Raw genomic sequence first — 18,791 nt, forward strand, 5'->3', positions numbered from 1 at the left:
TTTTAGCTGTTCAATTACGGCCTCAGTTTCTACCAGATAATATCCATAATTGTGTGTCTTATGTAATCAGATCACAGCTCATTGATTAGACGGAGTAAAGGGTAGCTACATCTATAATCAACTGAACTTACTGTGTAATTAGCTGTCCTGGAAAATATGATAAGTTTCTTGTTTTGCTGTCCCTTATTTTATTTTTGTTGTTGTTGTTATTGTTCTTTTTTGTGGATTATCTTGGCTTCTTTTATTTACTTTAACTCTCTTTCCTCCTCCAACTTCTGCACTTGTTTTGGGGGTATTGAGCAGATCCCTTTGTGCCAACTGCTATCTTAGGTGAGACACCTTTTTCTTTTCCCCATTGCTGTTGATTATTTAGTCGTACCTCTCTGCTAAAGAAAGTTACAGTGCATTACATTCATAAGATGGCTGTTTAAAGACATATGAGGCCAAAGAAAAAATATTTTTTTATTTTTTTTTTTATTTTTTTTTAACTTTTGTTTGGCTCTTTTACCAAAGATGGCTTCCTCACCTTCATACCTGCCTGCTGCTTCCCCCTCTCCTCGTCCTCCTCCTCCTCCTCCTCCTCCTCGTCCTCGTCCTCCTCTCCACCCCTTCCTTCCTTCTTCCTCCCCCCTCCTCCCCCGTCCACCAACGAGGGGCTCTCTCCCGGGCTGAGGCTGGCTTCACTCCATCCCATCCGCATTGCGTGTCGTGCGTGTGATGTCACATACGTGTTTGACCTCTCATATGCATGGACAGACATGTGGACTGGATGTGGGGGGAGTGTCTTAAGAGGTGTGTGTGTGGGGGGGGGGGAGGCGGAGGGGGGAACGGGGCGGGCAGTTGACCCCGGCAACGCCAGGCTACAGCATGCTGAAGCCATATAGACAGCTGCACTGAGACACAACAGGCAAACAGTGTGAGAAGGGAGAAGGGAAAAAAAGAAAAAAAAACGCTCTCTCTTAACCCCCCCCCCCCGCCCCCCCACAACAACAAAAAAATAAAAAAAAAACAGAATTCCAAAAACCAGGATGCGTTCGGTCTGAACATCTAACGTCTAGCATTAGCTGTGCTGCCCTCCCCCCTCTCCCTCCCCTCTCTCCTCACTACGCATTTTAACTTCCCTCCCTCCCTCCAAAACAACAACCTTTTCTATTATTCTTTTTAATGTCGCCCCCCCCTGCCTTTGGCCAACTGCTATCGACCTACTTGTTTTTGTTTTGTTTTTGCCCGTGTTTTGTTCATCTCGTTCGGCGATAACATAGAATTATGGTGAGCATTTTGTTCTTCTGTTAATTATTACCAGCCTTTCGTTGAATATGCAGAACAGCCCAAAGTGCGTCGTCTTATACGAAGCAGATGCTTCTCTAATAGCGGAGCACGTATTGTGGCTGCAAAGCGGGGCAGTAGAACTGTAATCATTTAATACTCAAGGCCAAGAAGAAAGATGCAATAAGCAACTCTACTCCAGCTTCACCACAACTGCATTTTTAAATACTTATCATACAGTCAGGGCGTATTTTTTTTTTTCTTCTTTTTTTTTCACCTTAGTGCAACATAAAGCGGCGTCTTTCATCACCGCTCTTGTGACAGCTGCTTATGTTAGTTCCACATTTAATGAAGCATGCAACAATTAACATGAAATTACAGCAGCCAGAAAAAGGTTGCGTGCTTTCATTTGTGACACATTCAGTCACAGCATTGTCTCATCAGTCGAGGTTAATGATCAAAACTGATTAGATCATAGAGGATCGGTGGCGGTTTGGATTTCATCGAACAGTCCCATTAAATAAAAAAATAAATAAAACGATGTAAGTGCAGGTGCCACCACTAGCACATGCAGATGTAATTATTGTAATTAGAGAAAGCAACTCAAAATGTCAGAATACTCAAAAACAATAATTGGCATCATTAAAAATATGGAAGTCACAGATGTGAAACAATTATAGCTTGTTCCGAAGACGACCAGGTTTCCACCATTATTTTCTCCCCTGAAATCCATGACTTCCTTTGTTTTGTTCTATTATTTTTTTTTTTGTCTTGCACTGTTGAAATTGCCCCATCCATCCACTCAACATCCCCCCTCCCCCCTTTGACTATAGGCTTTCTACGTAGGCAGTTTGAACTGAGAAGGCATGTGATCGTGCCCTTTAGCGTAGCTCTAAAAACACTCTACTGTACCAGGTTCTCATGCTGTATTGTTGCTTATCCCCTTCTCTCTCCTGTCTCTTCTCCTCTCTTTCTCTTTACATACGTAACCTCTTATGTATCTGCTATCTAAAAAGTGCCCATTAATGGTAAGTTTTCCCATGTGGGCCCTGGGTTTGGGGGGGGGAAGGAGGCGGTGTTTAGTCAGAAAGCAATGCCGACAGTGACAGGCTGCTTCTGACACGGGCATTACCGACATTTTCTTGCATGACAAAGTGGACGTGTTAGCATCTCACCACCCTCCGTACCGTGCCACCAAGCCACCATTAGCTTAGCATGGTCAAAGTACATACAGTGCCCCCATGGCAGCATCACCCCCATGCATTCTCCTCCCATCTCCGCTTCCCTTCCTGGGTTTTCTTTGTTTCATTTATTTTTTTTTTTTTTTTTTCTTTTTTCTTTTTTCTTTTTATTATTATTTCATTTTTCAGGGTGGGGGGAGGGAAGGGAGGGGTTAGGGTGGCAGGGGGTTGAATCCACGCTGTGTCTGTGTGATGCTTCTTCTGACGGTGCCTGCTGCAATACATGCTCACTGTGGCCCACCGCACCCCCCCCCCCCCTCCCCTCTACCCCCCGCCTCCCTCGCATCCTCTCTCTCCCCCTCCCTCCTCCTCCTCCTCCTCCTCCATGTTTCTGGACACCCTCCATCGTCCGCTGGCTCCCCACAGCATCTGTGCCTCATGTCTGCCACTGACTGGATTACAGTATGAAAGAGCTGGACTGGAGTCTGACTCTCAAATATGATCCCCCAAACCAGCATACTGTACTGCCAGTTTAAAAAAAAAAAACACAAAAAAAAAAAAAAAACACAAAAAAAGAAGTAAACTTGTTGTTTTACAGCATCTTCGTGAAGACTTTTAGGATTGATCTTTACAGTTTGTCACAGCTGAGGGCCACTTTACATATTTTACTCTGTTAAAATGCTTGCAGTATTATAAGTGTGTTATCCTTAAGGGGCATTGTACCTACATGGGTGTACAGTACAGTATTTCCCAGCCACGCAGAGACAGATGGACCTGAACCTTCCCACCACATGACTCATCCTATTACTCAATGATGTTGTGTTGTTGTGACCATCCATAACAAACAGATTACTAGTTGAGAGTTGTTTGTCATTTTGGAGGGTGGTGACATAATGCTTACCAGTAAATGAGATAATGTGCCATCTGGTATTGAGAGCAATGTACTGGTCTGAAGAGTGGAAACATTTAAGCTAGTTATGTGACCTTTTAAATCACCAAACCTTTTTAAAGACACAGCCGCCATTTACTGCTTCAAGCATTATGTCACCTAATATGTATCTTACAGCAGTCTACTGAGAACTCGTGCTGTGTTTGGCTCCCTTCTTCTCCGTCCTGACCCGCTCTGGCCTGTCTTCTGTTTTATGTCCCGCAGACGAGAGCCAGAACATGGGCAGCGACACCAGCAGCCTGGTGCAGTCGCACACTCACTCGCTGAGGAAGCGGGAGCCCGTCGACGTGCCGTACCAGACGGGTCAGCTGCACCCGGCCATCCGCGTGGCCGACCTCCTCCAGCACATCACCCAGATGAAGTGCGCCGAGGGCTACGGCTTCAAGGAGGAGTACGAGGTAGGACGCGCCCGGCTGGCATCCTCCCCTCCCACGGAGGTTGGAATCACAAATAAAGCCTGGTGATAGACTTGTAACTCGACTGAGAGCCTCAGTCTAGTACGAGGCTTCATCTGTGTCATTGTGAACATCTCTGTCTGTCTTCCCGCTCTCTTCCCCCCTCTCTCTCTCTCTCTCTCTCTCTCTCTCTCTCTGTCTCTCTGTTTTGCACCGCGCAGCAGAACTGTTTTGTTTCTCCCCAGATGCACTTTTATGATAAATTGTTAATGTACCCCCGTCTCCGTGTGTTTACGGTGTGATTCGTTTTGTCGTTCATCTGTTCCTTGTTGTTTGCAGCGACTGTGCATTTTTGCGTGACGTGAGTGCGTTTGTGTCAAATGCTGCTGTCCTCATTTCTCCTCCGAGACTCAGCCGCAGACCGCCGTGAAATGCAAAATATCAAAATATGTGCCACACCCCCCCCCCCCCCCCCCCGCTCCCCCCCCCAATAAAAGTGCGAGGGATCGCCCGTGTCCCCTCCGTTTACCTGAATCAGGCTCCGGCGATGGCAGTCTGACCGCAAATTTGAACACCGTTGTCACACGGCAGCATCCATAATCTGACACCAAAAACAAAAAAAATGTTGCCCCAGAAGAACATCACTCTCATTTCCTCTCATTAGTGCGAGAGGCTGGCAGGGTTTGGCGGCGCTCCAGCCTCTCCTCGCCGTCCCTAAGCACCACATCAGCCCGCTTCACCTCACCCCGACGCCACGTCGTAACAGACTGGCTTCAAGCTATCCTTTTTTTCAAATCCTTCACTTCAGTCTGACATCCTATTGGCCTTTTTCACTGATATTGCTGCCACTTTTTTTTTTGTTCATACTTAAGATCTTCTTTGTCCCTTTTCCCTTCCGTCACCTTCTCTCTTTTTTGACTAACATCACTTCTTTCTTCACATTTTCACATTATTTCCTCCAAATTTGTTTTTGTAATTTTACCATCGACACCTACCTGCTCCTTCCCGGCTTTCCTTTCCCTCCCCTCGTCTCCCGCCCTGCTTCATTGTGCCATGTGTGGGTCAGATTTATCAGTAATTAACTCCCCTATTCCCCATCATGACTACGGAATGAAACAATGCAGCCTCCCGCTGCTACCTGCAGCATCAGATCATGGAGGGGTTGGTAGTGCTTTGGGCTGGGCCTAATCCATTATGATTACAGGTGTTTTGGGTGGAGGCGAGCAGCATTGCATGGATGCATAGCAGTCGGGACGTCACAATGAACAACTGCCCCTCATCCCCTCACACTGCTGTCGCCCAGCTGCAAAAAAAAAATTGAATTGTTGGAGTGCTTAAAGTGTGTAATGGAGCTCATTCTCACTTGGCTAGAGCGATTCATTTGTATGTTGTGTTGCACTGCTGTCTTCTCTATAACAATCTGTCTTAAGGTTAATGCCCTTTTTTTTTTATTTTTTTGATGCTGAGATTGGAGCCCAGTGCACCTCTAAACCTGTTGACTTACACTGTACTATATCTCTCTCCGACCCATGCTTCTTATTATTCTGTACGTTAACTTTGGATCAGATAAACGAGGTAAGCCAATACTTTTGGTTATTTGTCCATTTCTTTTTTAGACTTGTAGATGATATCACAAACGCGACAGATCGATGGTGGTTGTTGGCTATTTTTTTTTTTATTATTCTTAAGGCCATGTGGGATTAAAACATCACACATTTATGATTTATTCTGAAAAGGGCATTTACCAACAGAAGCCAAATTATTTGACATGGAACAGTAACATTTTTCTCAAACTTTTGTCAGTGTTAGTTTTACAAGGACACTGTGGAATGTTTTTCTTTCCATGATGAGAAATTGTAAGATCCAAAAATTCTCTACAACATAGATCTGATGTTTATAAAGCTTTTCAAAAGCATACTTGATATTAAATACACAAAGTTCCTGATAAACAAGTCAGTAATTTGGAAGATAAAAATGGAACAAACCAGTAATTTCTGACTACACAATCTGTATGCTGCATCACCAAAAGTATTTGTGTTTTTTAATTATCACAGCCAATTCAACAAAGGACATTTTGAGACTGTAAAACACTTCAAAAACCACTTTGTGTATTTTGTAAAAGCTTTATAAAGCCACGTGTGATATGAGCTGTAACCAAATATTTGCATGTCCAAATTCTCCTGCACGTTGACGCAGAGTTTGAGTGAGCAAACAGGAAGCAGAAAACAAGTCTAAGCTGCATCCAAAGTGCCATGTTGTCATTGTACTTCGCTTGTTTTCAGCCTGTTTTCTTTTTTGTTTTGTTAAATGTGAACAGGAATGTGTTGCATCGAGCCTCCTGTGAGAAATTCTTTAAGCTCCAACCCCAAATGAACACTAGTCAGTTTGAATGAGTCTCCTCGCTCACACGGATGATTAATTAGCACAGAAGCAACTGACTATAGAATTCCGCTTCTATGTGTTACCATTTTTGTTTATTCATTTATTACTTGTCCACGGTGTGCGCTGTATGTCAAGTGCTCTGTTGTAGTGTTGTAGGTTTTCCCCATATGCAGAGAAAGAATTGTCCTTTTCACTAACAGTTAAATGGTTACAGACAAAGAAACTGCCGAGCAGACAAACTGAGCTGGGATTTGAGTAGGTAGCCTTTAATTAAAAACATACGACGTTGGCTGTGTGCCAGTGGGATGGTGGAAAAACTACCTGCAGATGCAAGGAAGTAAAATGCATTGCGTACTTTTGCTACTAAATAGTTTTTACAGGTTTTACAGTCTGTCTGGTGAATTTTCACTGTGTGTGTTTAGCCCGTGGACTGAATATATAGACGTAGCTTCCGGGTCTGAAAAATGAGGCCGATGCGGAAGTGCCTTAAGCTACAATACCACCGAGTGCCACTAGAGGTCGGCTCCAAAAAGCCTCTGGCTCCACAAACTTCCATTCAATTAGTCTCATAAGATTCAAAGTCATTAGAATTTATTCACGAGTTACCTCGGTTTTGTTAGCTAAAGTCGCTCCTTCTCATTAGTTTTTTGGCGATCCATTAGAAAGTAATCCCGTCATGAATTAGAAAATAAGCTTAAAAAAATGTGTTTGGGTGTGGGTGTCTTTTTGATTGACAGGCCTGTGGTGCTGTCAGGTTATCGGTGGGCGGGACGTAGTATCGCCGGGTTTCCAATCAGTTGGAGCTCGTCCAAACGTGGTCACTATCGGCTCCAAACCGCTCCGAACTAGCAAGGTGGCGCCAGCCAAAATCGGATCTTGAGGCTTCATAACGACCGTTCACAAACCAATGAGTGACCTTGTTGTTGGTTTCCACTCGGTTTAGTCTTTAAATTGAAAGCCTTCATGTAATCTTTACCTCTTAGGGACTCTCCCTACTTTATCACATGATCACAGCATCCGAACATGTTGAGGAATATGACCACAGCAGGGTCGCTTCATTTAAAAGAGAACTGTTTTCAAGTTGCCATGTAACGCCTTTCTTCTCGAGGATGATTTGTCTTCAGATGCTTGATATTAGACCTGTATCCTTCAGAGTGACAGCGAGAGCGACATTGGCCCGAGCGTTTGCTCAAGACATACTGCCGCGGAAAGGAGAGGCCTATATAATCCATCTCCGAGACATGCCTCCATCTTCACTGGAAGGATGGGACATATTTTTAGCATATTAAAGCTGTTTCCCAGTGAAATCACTAATCCTCAGGACTTCATACAGGAATACGTCCTTGTGTGGTGTCTGAGAGGCCGTTTTATATGCGAGACAAACGGCCTGCTGCCTGCCACAGCGCCGAGATGAATGGAACCATCAAGTCCGAGAGCAGTGATGATTGAAGACAATGCTTCCTCCTCCACACTAAAAGGAGCTCTCAAACAATCTCTTTAGCCCCCCCCAATAAACTTTCCTTATTTGCAGAGGATCTGCACTGTAATGTATTAGCTGACTTTTCAAATGTGCATTAGCTCGCTGTGAAAAAAATGGCAGAACAATGACATGTTTTCGTCCCGGCCAGTCTTCTTGACGCCGACCCCACCCACCCCTCGCTGAACAGCGGTCGACTGGCAGTGGAGAGGTATTTTCATAATTTGGCTTAATTGTGCCTGGTGTGCCATCAGAATGGAAATCTCCCCAGCGAGAGATGATAAATATTTCATGAGGGTAATCTGAGCAGAGCAGTTTTGATCTGCAGACGATGAGCTGGCTTTATTTTTTTATTTATTTATTTTTTTCTTTCCCCCCGCCGACGTAGCTGATTGAGTCCTTCAGATGAGGCAGACAGACAGCCCTGCGGTTGCTCCGCCCGGCAGAGCGGCGCAGAGGGAATGGTTTGAGTGTGGCGCCCGCTGCCTCGGCCCGAATGGCACTCGCTGTTTGACACAGCTCCCCGGGATCCACCATCCTCTCCGTGTTTCATGTCTAATGATGATGTGAATGTATCTCTCTCTCTCTCTCTGTCTTCCCCGCTATTGCCAATGCTTCCTTCCTTTTTCTTTCTTTTTTTTTTGTAGAGCTGAAAGAGGAAGACTGTATTCTTTAGCCTGGTTATCATTTAGAGTGCTCACACATGACACCATATTTCATCTCGCGCTCTCTGTTCTCTGTTTTCTTTCCTTTCAGAGCTTTTTTGAAGGACAGTCTGCACCGTGGGACTCTGCCAAGAAGGATGAGAACCGCATGAAGAACCGATATGGGAATATTATTGCATGTGTGTACAAAGCACCTCCTCAGCGCTCATGAATTTTTGTGTGCCGTTCCCATTCTTCTGGCTGATTTATTGGCCAGGCTTGTGACTAGATAACTATAAGCTGCTCAAACAGATTTTTATTATCAGCCAATGAGAGCAGCTTTGACCTTTCCAATCTACTTTTATATTCATCTTCCTGTACCGTCTCTTTAGTTATGTGCACAATGTGGCACATGTACCTTAGACAGGGTCACAAAATGTAGAATTTTATCTCACCGAAAATTCTTATTACCCATGTGCCTTTTAAATTGATGCAAAGTTGCCAATTAATGCCGATTGGAAAGTTCATTTGAACTCTTTAATCACTGCTGTCACAGACAGACCTTGAAGGTCTACTTCTGGTACGTAATGTACCTTTAAATTGACCTTTAAATTAAATTAAAATTCTACAGTAATGTAATGTACCTTTTAAATTGTCTTTTAAAGTCAATTTAAAGGTACATTAGATAACTTTAGACTGGAAAATTATATAGTTGCCACAATTTTTATTCACTGTTTATGAAATTAACATCATGGTTCTTAAACTTGTCTTTCTATTAATTGATTATTAAATCAACTTATTGTAATGTGGTTTGTTATACAGCATCTGTATTGTCACACAGTTATTACCCCCGTTTACCATTAATTAAATGCTTACAAAGTTTTACAAGAAGAAGCAAGTTTTCACACACTTTATCAGGGAGTTACAAAAATATGATTTTGGTTTTAATTTCCAATTCTCTATCATCAAGGTTTTAAACTTGACACCAGTATGATAGTAATGCTGACAAAGCCTGTGTTCCAAATGATGTACTTCCCTCAGTACACTCAAATATAGTACACTTACATTTCAGTACACTCATAATACTCTTAAATGTTAGTACACTTACTTGTGTAGTGCTTGAATTCCAACAGAGTAATGTTTTCTCAAACTGCACACTGCTGTTCTGCGCTTAAATGGAAAGTAGCATTTGAATGCATCACCTGCCAACATGTCTGCTGGCTTAAATATTTTACCCAGAAATGGGTAATTTTGTGCCCTTTGTGTAGCGCACACAATAAACATACCGATGGCTTCCATCCAATGGCAGTATACTGTGTGGGAAAAACACCTTTCTTGCGGTGTAAAAATACTTTAAAGTTGTCCGTCCTTATCCGCTACGTAGCCAAGATGGCGACCACTGTTTAAAGTGTCCAGCGTTTCACACACATTTTGAAAACATCATCTTCACCGCAAGTTTCCATACTTGTCAGTGTGAACGCGCTTGCGCACTCAAAATAGTGAGCGTTTGTACATGCGGTTCGCCATTTGGGACACAGCCAAAGTCACATGACCTTATCTGTCCATCAGCCATGTTGCATTTCTTCAAACTCCACGTTCATCCGTGCTTCTGTGTGACGCCGGTCTGGTCGTGCTTTCACTCCTCCGTCACCATCAATTCCTTTCTATTCCTTTTTCTACTACCCTCTGCTTCTTTTCTTCTACTGATGCCCTCGTTAATATGATTAATTCAACACTGGTTTCTTCCTCTCTGCCTCTCTTCCAGATGATCACTCCCGTGTCAGGCTGCAGGCCCTGGAGGGGGAACAGAGCTCCGATTACATTAATGCAAATTACGTTGATGTAAGTACACACACCAGCCAGCGCCACCAACGCAAAGGTCACTGCGCTTCCTCTCGGGGAGAGAGAGGGCGCTGGTGCCGCCGACACGGGGGGGCCTGAGGGACAAACGCAGCCCCTGCTGCCTGTCCATCACACGCATACACACACACACACACACACACACACACACACACACACACTCAATTCGAGCCTTTGTATTCAACTTTAGAGAGCTGCTGTATCGCTCTGTTCGTTGGATATATTAAGAGGAATAAAGATCAGAGGCTGACAGCACTGGGAGACAGAAAAGGCTAACCGGTGCGCAGGGAGAACCGAGGTTATCGTTTCGGACTTCACTTTGAACAACAGTGTGAACGCATTTTGAGACCCAAAAAATGAGAAGAAAAAGAAGGACGATTATTTCGCACAGTTAAAGTCCATGAAACTCCAATACAGAGTGAAGCACATTGCATTTAACACCACAGATAGAAAAACTTCACAGATTTGTCATGTTTAATCTATCAAGTTAGATTAACGACTTTTTATACCGTTAAAAGCAAAATACAATAAATGATTCATGGGAATTCTTTCTGATCTTCCACCTCTATTACTTAAGTTTGGTTAACTATTTGCCCCCATTTCCCGCATTAGATATTTTGTAGCACAACACGAAAGTCACTCTACTTTGCTTCTACGAGGGGACAGTTGTTGTTTTTTTTGCACAATGTTAAGACGTTGATGGTCAGAAATTGTAGACTTAAAATATTTTTAAACTGCTGATGTTGTTGTTTTTTTCTGGTGAGTGGAGTCTTGAAAGATTGCAGAGCTGTATTTGAACATCTCCGCTTCATATCAGCATAATGCCGCTGCCTCCTTCTGTACTGTCAGACACTGAAAACTCCCACACTCTGGAATCGAACTAGACACCCAGCTATCTGCAGAGGTTTAGTTGCACTCTTTACCACACGAAAGTACTTCCAACACGGCTTTTACATGCACCACAGAGACTTGGCACACCTTTACAGTAAGTAAAAGTCATTTAAAAGTGGCGTGAGACGCGGCTGTGGTTGAAAACAGATCCAACTCACTTAGCTCCGGCAATATAGAACCTCCTCATCTGACCTGATTTGCTGTTAATAGCAGTGTTAGTAGCAGGATGTGACCAATCACAGCAGCTCGCCGGCCTCTTCGAGCAGATGCTTCTGCTCCATGTGTAATGGGCTGGCGATGTACCCGACTCCCTAAGTGGTTTTCTGCTCAGGAGAGAACTCTTCACTCCGTCTCCCATCCTCTCTTCCTCCACCCCTCTAATGTGGTAATTTGTAATCTCTTGTTACGCCCTCAAACATAAATTCATAATGTAAGGTGTGCCACTGCAAATGCAGGGGGCTTAAATTATTTACCTTTCCCACTATTCAGTTTATGGCCCATTATGCTGCGAAAAGGGGTGCTGCGGAGAAGAGTCTCGCAAGCGAGCGGGCCCCATTACAAGATAAGAATATACGCATATTAAAGAGGGCCCTGATTGAAAAGGATTTCCACCGCTCTGCCAGCTTCATTGGAAAAGTACTTAGTCGAAACGCAGGCAGATGGGTAATGGTGTTTTTGCTCTTCAGAAAGCTTTTTAACCCATCTAAAAGCTTGTCCTGCCCAATAAACTGGTGTGTGTAGAACATTTCCCACCGTGTTTGTTATTGTACTCTATTATACTGCCGATTATTTCGAGTCATGTACGAGTAAGCAGAAACAGCCAGGTGTCTTTCTCCTCTCTGCAGCTGATCGAGTATTTTCATAAACATTTGAGAGGCAGGGAAACGTAGTGTAATGGCCGTAGCGTTGTGCGTGCGTGCGCGCGTGGTACAGTGGTTAGATTTACTCGCGTGCACAGAAATCAAGTCACTCAGGTGCTCGCAACCGCATCTTTAAATATTTATTCACAATTTTTAGGCCTCAAAAAAGACCATAATCCCATTCACATTACAGTATAACCACAAAATGTCGATATTGAACATGTATTGAACATAGCAAACTGACTTTTCTGACACTAAACTGACATGAGATGTAAAACAAAAGTTTTTTGGGTTTTTTTTTTTTCCAGTGTTTAGCCTCATGCATAATCAATAGCCATAACCTCAGGCTCTTAAAGCCTAAAGTAACCGGACGCAAACCTCGACGCTGTGCTTTGTACCCCTCACGTGCATCCTCTCTCTGGTTTAATCCCACATAGGGCCTCGGGGCAAAACCGAGCAGTGGGCCCCCACTGACCCACTACTTATGGTAATTTTGTTAAAATGAGGTTTTATTGAGGAATACATGCTGTGTAAAATTTTGGCACTCAGCCCTCTGCAACATTTTTTGGGCTTGTGACCACTTTAAACAAATCAATGTCTGCTTGAAACCTGTTTCTCACAGGTAATGACCTCGACTTGAACAGTTCAACCAGAGATTGATTTATTTTTTTTATTTTTTTTTCTCAGATTCAGTTTCATTTGAAGGATTTTTAGAGACCTGAATAGGTAAAAGTGTCCAGTGAAAAAGAAAAAGAAAGGGAAAAAAAAATACAAACAAAAATACAAGTGTAACAGATCCATGTCATTTTTTTTTCTTTTCTTATAACATAAGTCATCATGTGACTCCTCAGATAAGATAAAAAAAATAAAATAATGCCTTTTCTTGGCATTGGCCCTCCCTATGACTTGTCTGCAGTACAGCACAAGGATGTTACATTTCCTAGATAGCAAAAGAAAAACATTGCCAGGAAACGTATTGGAGGGATCACTTTTCCTGTGTTTGCCCCAGAATGTATTTGGCAAAGCAAATAAGTAGCATATAAACATATTTTCCAGGTGATAGGGCTGGAACCCCAGATTTGCAAAACCTAGGCTATCTAATGATATTCAAATTGAAACTACCAGCTCATGCCCACAGGCAAAAACACTTCATGCTGCATATTTTACACACCCCACTCCTACTGGAAAGAATTCATGTAAATGATCGTTGTAATAAGCAATGCAACACGATACAAAGAGCAAAACACATATTTAATTCCTCTTTAGTAATTTACACATCCCTGGAAAAAAAAAAAAACCTTAATTAATCATCTCGGTATTGACATTTTGTGTTGATCATGGGGAAATAATGTGTCTAATGTGGCACGCTCACAAAAAAGCCACAAGCCCATTTACGGTCGGCTCTACTCACCTGCCAGTCACTGTCATGGCCCTCCTTCCTTCCTTCCTTCCTTCCTTCCTTCCTTCCTTTCTTTCGCCCTGCCTCTCCCTCTCTAATCCGACGGCGTACTGGGCCTCCACTTTACTTGACAGAACATACATGAAAGCACAAACAAATCTCCTCCTCAGTCCGGAGATAAAGAAGTCATTAAAAATGGAGGACAGTTGAATAGCTGAAGGAGCCCCGTTGGATGAAGAGAGAGAGAGAGTGAGTGAGTGTGAGGAAAATATCCTTTGTGTCTTTTCTCCCGTTCATTGGAGGAACGTTAATCACAGTCCAAGTTAAATTGAATATGAGTGAGATAAGCAGAGCAGCAGGGGTGGGAAGGAGGGGAAGGAGGGGGGGGGGGGGGGGGGGAGAGAGACAATCAAGAGGAGGCTGGGCCCGGGAAGAGCCTTTAAGTCCTAATGTTTTGTTTCCTGTCTCATATCTCTGGAGAGAAGACAAGGAATTGGACAAATAAAACTTGAAGGGATTAGAGTAATCTGAGAGACGAGGGCCCTATTGTGAAGATCAGCGCTGTTAGTTGTATCTTGGGGATTATCAACACTTTGGCTGCTTACTCCAGAGGTGTGCTGCGTATAGAGTGCGTGACGAAGAGAGTGCTTTTGCAGCCTCCGTCACTCCAGCTCTGTCACATGTTCAAAAACACTGAACTGAATGGGTAGTACAGTGAGCAAACAGCTGGCAGACTTACCATGCAAAGTATTTCTTGACAGCGGCGCGGACATTTCTCAAAACAAATCCTCTTAAAGTGGAGCAACGGGGAGGCAAGAGTTCATTTTGGCTGCAGAAACATCTGTTATACAACGAGTAGTTCCGACCTTGAGATCTGATTGGTCAACTGTACATTTGGAGACGTGCTCAATTCAGCATAGCAGCACACCCTGCCCATCACCAGAAGTATCACTCCGCCTTGTCGATGGCAAATATATAATTGGAATTGAATGTCGTATAATGTGCAATATAATGTTGTTTTTAACTTGTTTTAGGCCCATTATACGTGACCCATTTTGCGCAATCGGGTCTTTTTTGGTCCTTTTCTTTTGCTCCAAGCACCCACACCGTAACAACCAAACAAATCCTAGCGGCGGCTAACTTTACTGGTTTGGTTTTAACACATGACACGGTGCTAAAATCTTTAAAAAATCAGAAGTCCATCGATGTCTTTGTTCAGCTAATATATTAATTACAACAAGATTGAGCTAACTAAGCAGTTTTGTGTTTCTATGTGATCTATTTATTCCAGTTGAGAAACGATCTCTAGAAACCAATAAAACAGACGAGAAATAATCTCTGTTGCTCGGTCGTTACGAGGGGTCGGCCGACTTCCTGGAGTAGGAAACGTTGCATATATTACACAAGACTTATTGTTTTCCATTTCTTAGTCATACTCATTGACTGTATATAAAAGTGGACGTAGCTTCCGGCTCCGAATAATTCGGTGGATGCGGGAGTGTAATACCACCGGATGCCACAAGAGGTCGGCTCCAAAAAGCCTCCAGCTCCATCGACTCCCATTCAACTTCTCATTAAAATTCTCAGTCAATAAAATTTCTCTCTGGCGGTCCGTCTGAAAATAATCCCATCATTAATTATAAAATAAGCCTCAAAAGGTCGGGTATTGAGGGGGGCGTGTCTGGTTGGTTGACAGGCATCTGGTGCAGTAAGGTAACAGCTATCGGTGTGCGGGACGTAGTATCGCCGGGTTTCCAATCAGTCAGATCCCCCGCTCCCTCCCGCCCCAGCTCGCCCAAATATGGTCACTACCGGATCCAAACCGCTCGGGACAGGCAAGATGGCACCGGCCAAATTCTGAACTCAAGGCCTCATTACGGACGTTCACAAACTGATGGATCACGTCACTGCTGGTTGCCGCTTGGTCATACCCCATGTATTGCCATGGAAACGGAAATCACACTAATAATTTTGACAGTGAATTGCCCCACAGTATGAATACATTTTGATTACATATGTTATTTAGTTGGTAGCTTGTATAACCACAAGCGCTTCAGTCCTGACTGTCGTGCCAATAATGACGTTAAAGCACACCCTCTCGTGTAATATTGCCTAATTAAACTGGGATTCCATACAGTCTGAATATATTCTGTGCAGTGATGTGTGTGTTTGTTTGTAAGTTTGTGATGCAGAAATAAACCGAGGGTCAACTTCCATTGTCAGAAAAATTGATTAAATATCAAAGTTGGCATTCGTCTTCTTTGACAAATAGTCTCGCGACAGCTGTGCTTTTAGGAGTAGGAGGAACCTAAAGTGACTTTCATATTCTCTTCTCACACTTTTCTCTTGTTTTTGTTGTTGTTGTTGTTTGTTTTTTTTTACAGGGCTACCACAGGCCAAATCACTACATCGCCACTCAGGGTAAGAATGAAATCTTTCTAAAAATTGCCAGGCTCTCTGGATTGGAAATGTGTGGGCGGCGAGAATTTAAAGGTTGTCTGTTTTGTTCGGGCGGATGGATGTGTGCAGGTGTTCGCGACTATCTCTCCGAACATCCCCCATCGCTGTTTACATACGCTCGCTCTTGCAAACTACTCTTTGATGCTCAGTCAGGTGTGTGTTCGGGGGAAATCTGGCACCGCTCAGTGCGCACACACACACACACACACACACACACACACACACACACACACACACACACACGCGCACACACACGTCTAAGCAAGCGGAACAGCACGCTTCCTCTCTCCGTCTCTTCCCTCCTTCCTTTCCATCGGTGGTGTGGGAGCGATTAATCAGGCAGACTGGGAGAAAGCTGAATAAATAAATGGATTAGCTGACATGTACAGGCGCATTTTGTCACTGTGTTAATCTGGCCGGCAGATTCACAGAGTGAGGAGTACTTACCGTGACCCCAGAGGTTAAGTCTGATTGATGGTTAATTGTTATGAATTTTGCATTGAGAGCCTCAGTCCCTCACAACAGGGCCTGCATGCGTTGGGATTTTGCATAGCACTTTAGGAAAAAAAAAAAAAAAAAAAAAGTCAAAGTCAGTGGAGGAGAAAAAAGAAAGGCGTTCTTTTTTTTTTTCTTTGTGCGAAGAGGCCTTAATGGATTCACAATCTGCTTTGGCGGAGCTGGGAGTTGCATAATTACCTGTTTATTAGTGCATTGCCTCTCTTCCTCAGTGTCTCAATTAAAACAACCCCCTGTTTGCTCTTACTTGAGAAAAGAGACGGCATACCAATCGGGCGACGGGCCGATCGCGCTGCGTGTCTGCCTGTGTGCACAGCACCTGGTATGTTCTGCCTCGCGCTGACCACCCGAGTCAAACGCTCAGAAAACGAGCCTGTGTGTCAAGTGCTGCCTCTCTTCGGTTCACGAAAACAAGGCGCTGTAACAGGCCGCGTTCGACTCTGAAATCGCTTCCACTGGGTTATTATGACTGCTATAATTGTCCCGGAGTCATTAAGAGAATTCCACATTTCATTTAAAAATATGCATATGGAGATCAGCAGTCAAAGAAATATTGCAAACAGAAGCCCTCTCTAAGATGAAAAGCTCCACAAGACAAACGTGTTTCCATTCAAGTTAATTAGCCCGTTTTCTCATTGAGCCTGCATAATAAGTCCTCATTTTCCATCGACTGTATCGCGAGCACGATAAGGCTCTGCACCGTGTAGAGCCAATCCAGTATGAGCGAGTGGAAGCGTGTGTGTGTGTGTGTGTGTGTGTGTGTGTGTGTGTGTGTGTGTGTGTGCGTGTGTGTGTGCGCATGCGTGTGCGTGTGTGTGTGTGGAAACATCTGTATTCTCTGGGAAAGCAGGCCCTTTTATAATTCATCATCAGCTCCGGCAGACTGACAGGAAGGAAAGGCTCCGTCTGCTGACACTGAGGCAAAGAGCAGCGAGAGATGATAGGAGCGCCAGACACAGACCTGTCTCTCTCAGTCAGACAAACTGCATACTGGAGCACCTGAAAAGAGCACCTGGGCATTGGCACACACTCACAAAAAAAAAAAAAAAAAAAAAAATGTGGAAGTAGTCCCCACACCCCGCCCCTCCACAGTAAAAAGTTTTTTTTTTCCCCGTGACTGACACTTCCACTCGAGTCCACTGGGACCAGCAGGAGACTCAGAAAATGATGAGACCTGTAATAGTGCTGGCTAAGCTAAAAAAAAAAAAAAAATGGTTGTTATAAATTGGTTGTGAAAGGTGGTTGGTGGGGTGTGTGCGCTTAATGCGGCAGACGGGTGGGATAACGTTGTCCCCGTTCTCTGACGCTATAAACTACAATGACGCTCATTAGTTTGGGGTTTATTGACGAGTCCCTTTGCTCTGTCAAGGTGACAACGGCAGGTAGAACAGCTGTCACTCCATAAAAGCCTCATCACCCAAGCTCTGCTCCTCATTATGTAGGTCAGTCTCTCATCCAGGGCTTTTTTTTTTTTTTTTTTTTTTTTTTTCCGCTGCAATACAACAACTGTCTGTCGGTAATTCTCCAAACCCAAACTGCAGCTCACCTACTTAAAGCAGACAGCGTGCACGCGCCCTCCCTGCTCGCCGCCTCGCCTCTGTCCATTTTTATGTCCTGCAGATCGTTTAAATACGGATCAGACACAGGCTGCTTCTTCTTCCTGGTGCAGACTGTGAATTACACCTGGATATACAAAAACACCTTTGATAAGTCCCAGCATCCTTCCGGTGATGTGGAAAATATTCATGGCGCGGGGAAAGGGTTCAATTTCATCAAGCTTCCTCTCCCCCTCCGGTCTTCATTGCTCTTCCCTCTCTTTCCCCTCCCCCCTCCACCTTCCCCCACTCCTTCGCGAGCAGCAAATGTCACCAGGAGCGCAGAAGTTTTATTATTTACAGGTTAACATCTCAAAGCCCAATGGGGAGTGTGTGTGTGTGTGTGTGTGTGTGTGTGTGAGGTGTGTGTGTGTGGGGGGGGGGGGGGGGGGGGGGGTGGATGGAACGAGAGCGAGAGAGCAAATCAATGATAAGTGAGTGTACATTATGCCAAAGTCTGCCGCATGTAATATTAATGGGCAAAAAGGGGTACATAGCCTGCGTGTTTGTCTGCGAGTGTGTATGCGCACATGTTGATCAGGAGTTCTGGCTGGGGGATTTTCTGCAGCTGTCACACTCCTTTGCTTTCTGAGGAGGAGCAGGCCGAGTCCCCAAACACAGCATCAGCCGCCGCAGCTCCCTGACAGCTGGAAGTGAAGCTCCTACCGGTGCTCTTCTCCTGTGAAGTGCCTCCTCCAAACTTCTCCAACTAGGCTCCACGCGCGTCGTACCACAAACACTGCTCTCATCTCCGAGTTCCCCAAGTGAGCTCTCAAACCAGCTCCTCGCCGGTAACCTGCGGATAAGCCTTTGAGGATGTAAAGCGTTCCCTAAGCACGGCTTGTTATCGGGATGATTTGTTTCGTATCGAGGCTCATCTTTCCTTCAGCTCTTCTCACTTTGACTGGTTTTTATC

At 44.2% G+C, this 18,791-nt stretch overlaps 1 protein-coding gene across 4 annotated transcripts in view; it reads left to right on the forward strand.

The window, feature by feature from the left end:
- LOC138203184 (receptor-type tyrosine-protein phosphatase mu-like) overlaps window positions 1-18,791 on the forward strand; it is a 159,714-nt gene that overhangs the window by 118,391 nt on the left and 22,532 nt on the right. For all 4 annotated transcript variants that reach the window (XM_069157890.1, XM_069157889.1, XM_069157891.1 and 1 more), the window contains 5 exons: window positions 304-330; window positions 3,601-3,794; window positions 8,407-8,494; window positions 10,060-10,136; window positions 15,689-15,725. In XM_069157890.1, coding sequence (XP_069013991.1) covers window positions 304-330; window positions 3,601-3,794; window positions 8,407-8,494; window positions 10,060-10,136; window positions 15,689-15,725 — 423 coding nt within the window. The remainder of the gene's footprint in view (window positions 1-303; window positions 331-3,600; window positions 3,795-8,406; window positions 8,495-10,059; window positions 10,137-15,688; window positions 15,726-18,791) is intronic.

This window comes from Embiotoca jacksoni, unplaced genomic scaffold, assembly GCF_022577435.1.
Source record: "Embiotoca jacksoni isolate LCO1_2020_lvr unplaced genomic scaffold, fEmbJac1.0.p SCAF_22, whole genome shotgun sequence".
Lineage (NCBI taxonomy): Eukaryota > Metazoa > Chordata > Actinopteri > Embiotocidae > Embiotoca > Embiotoca jacksoni.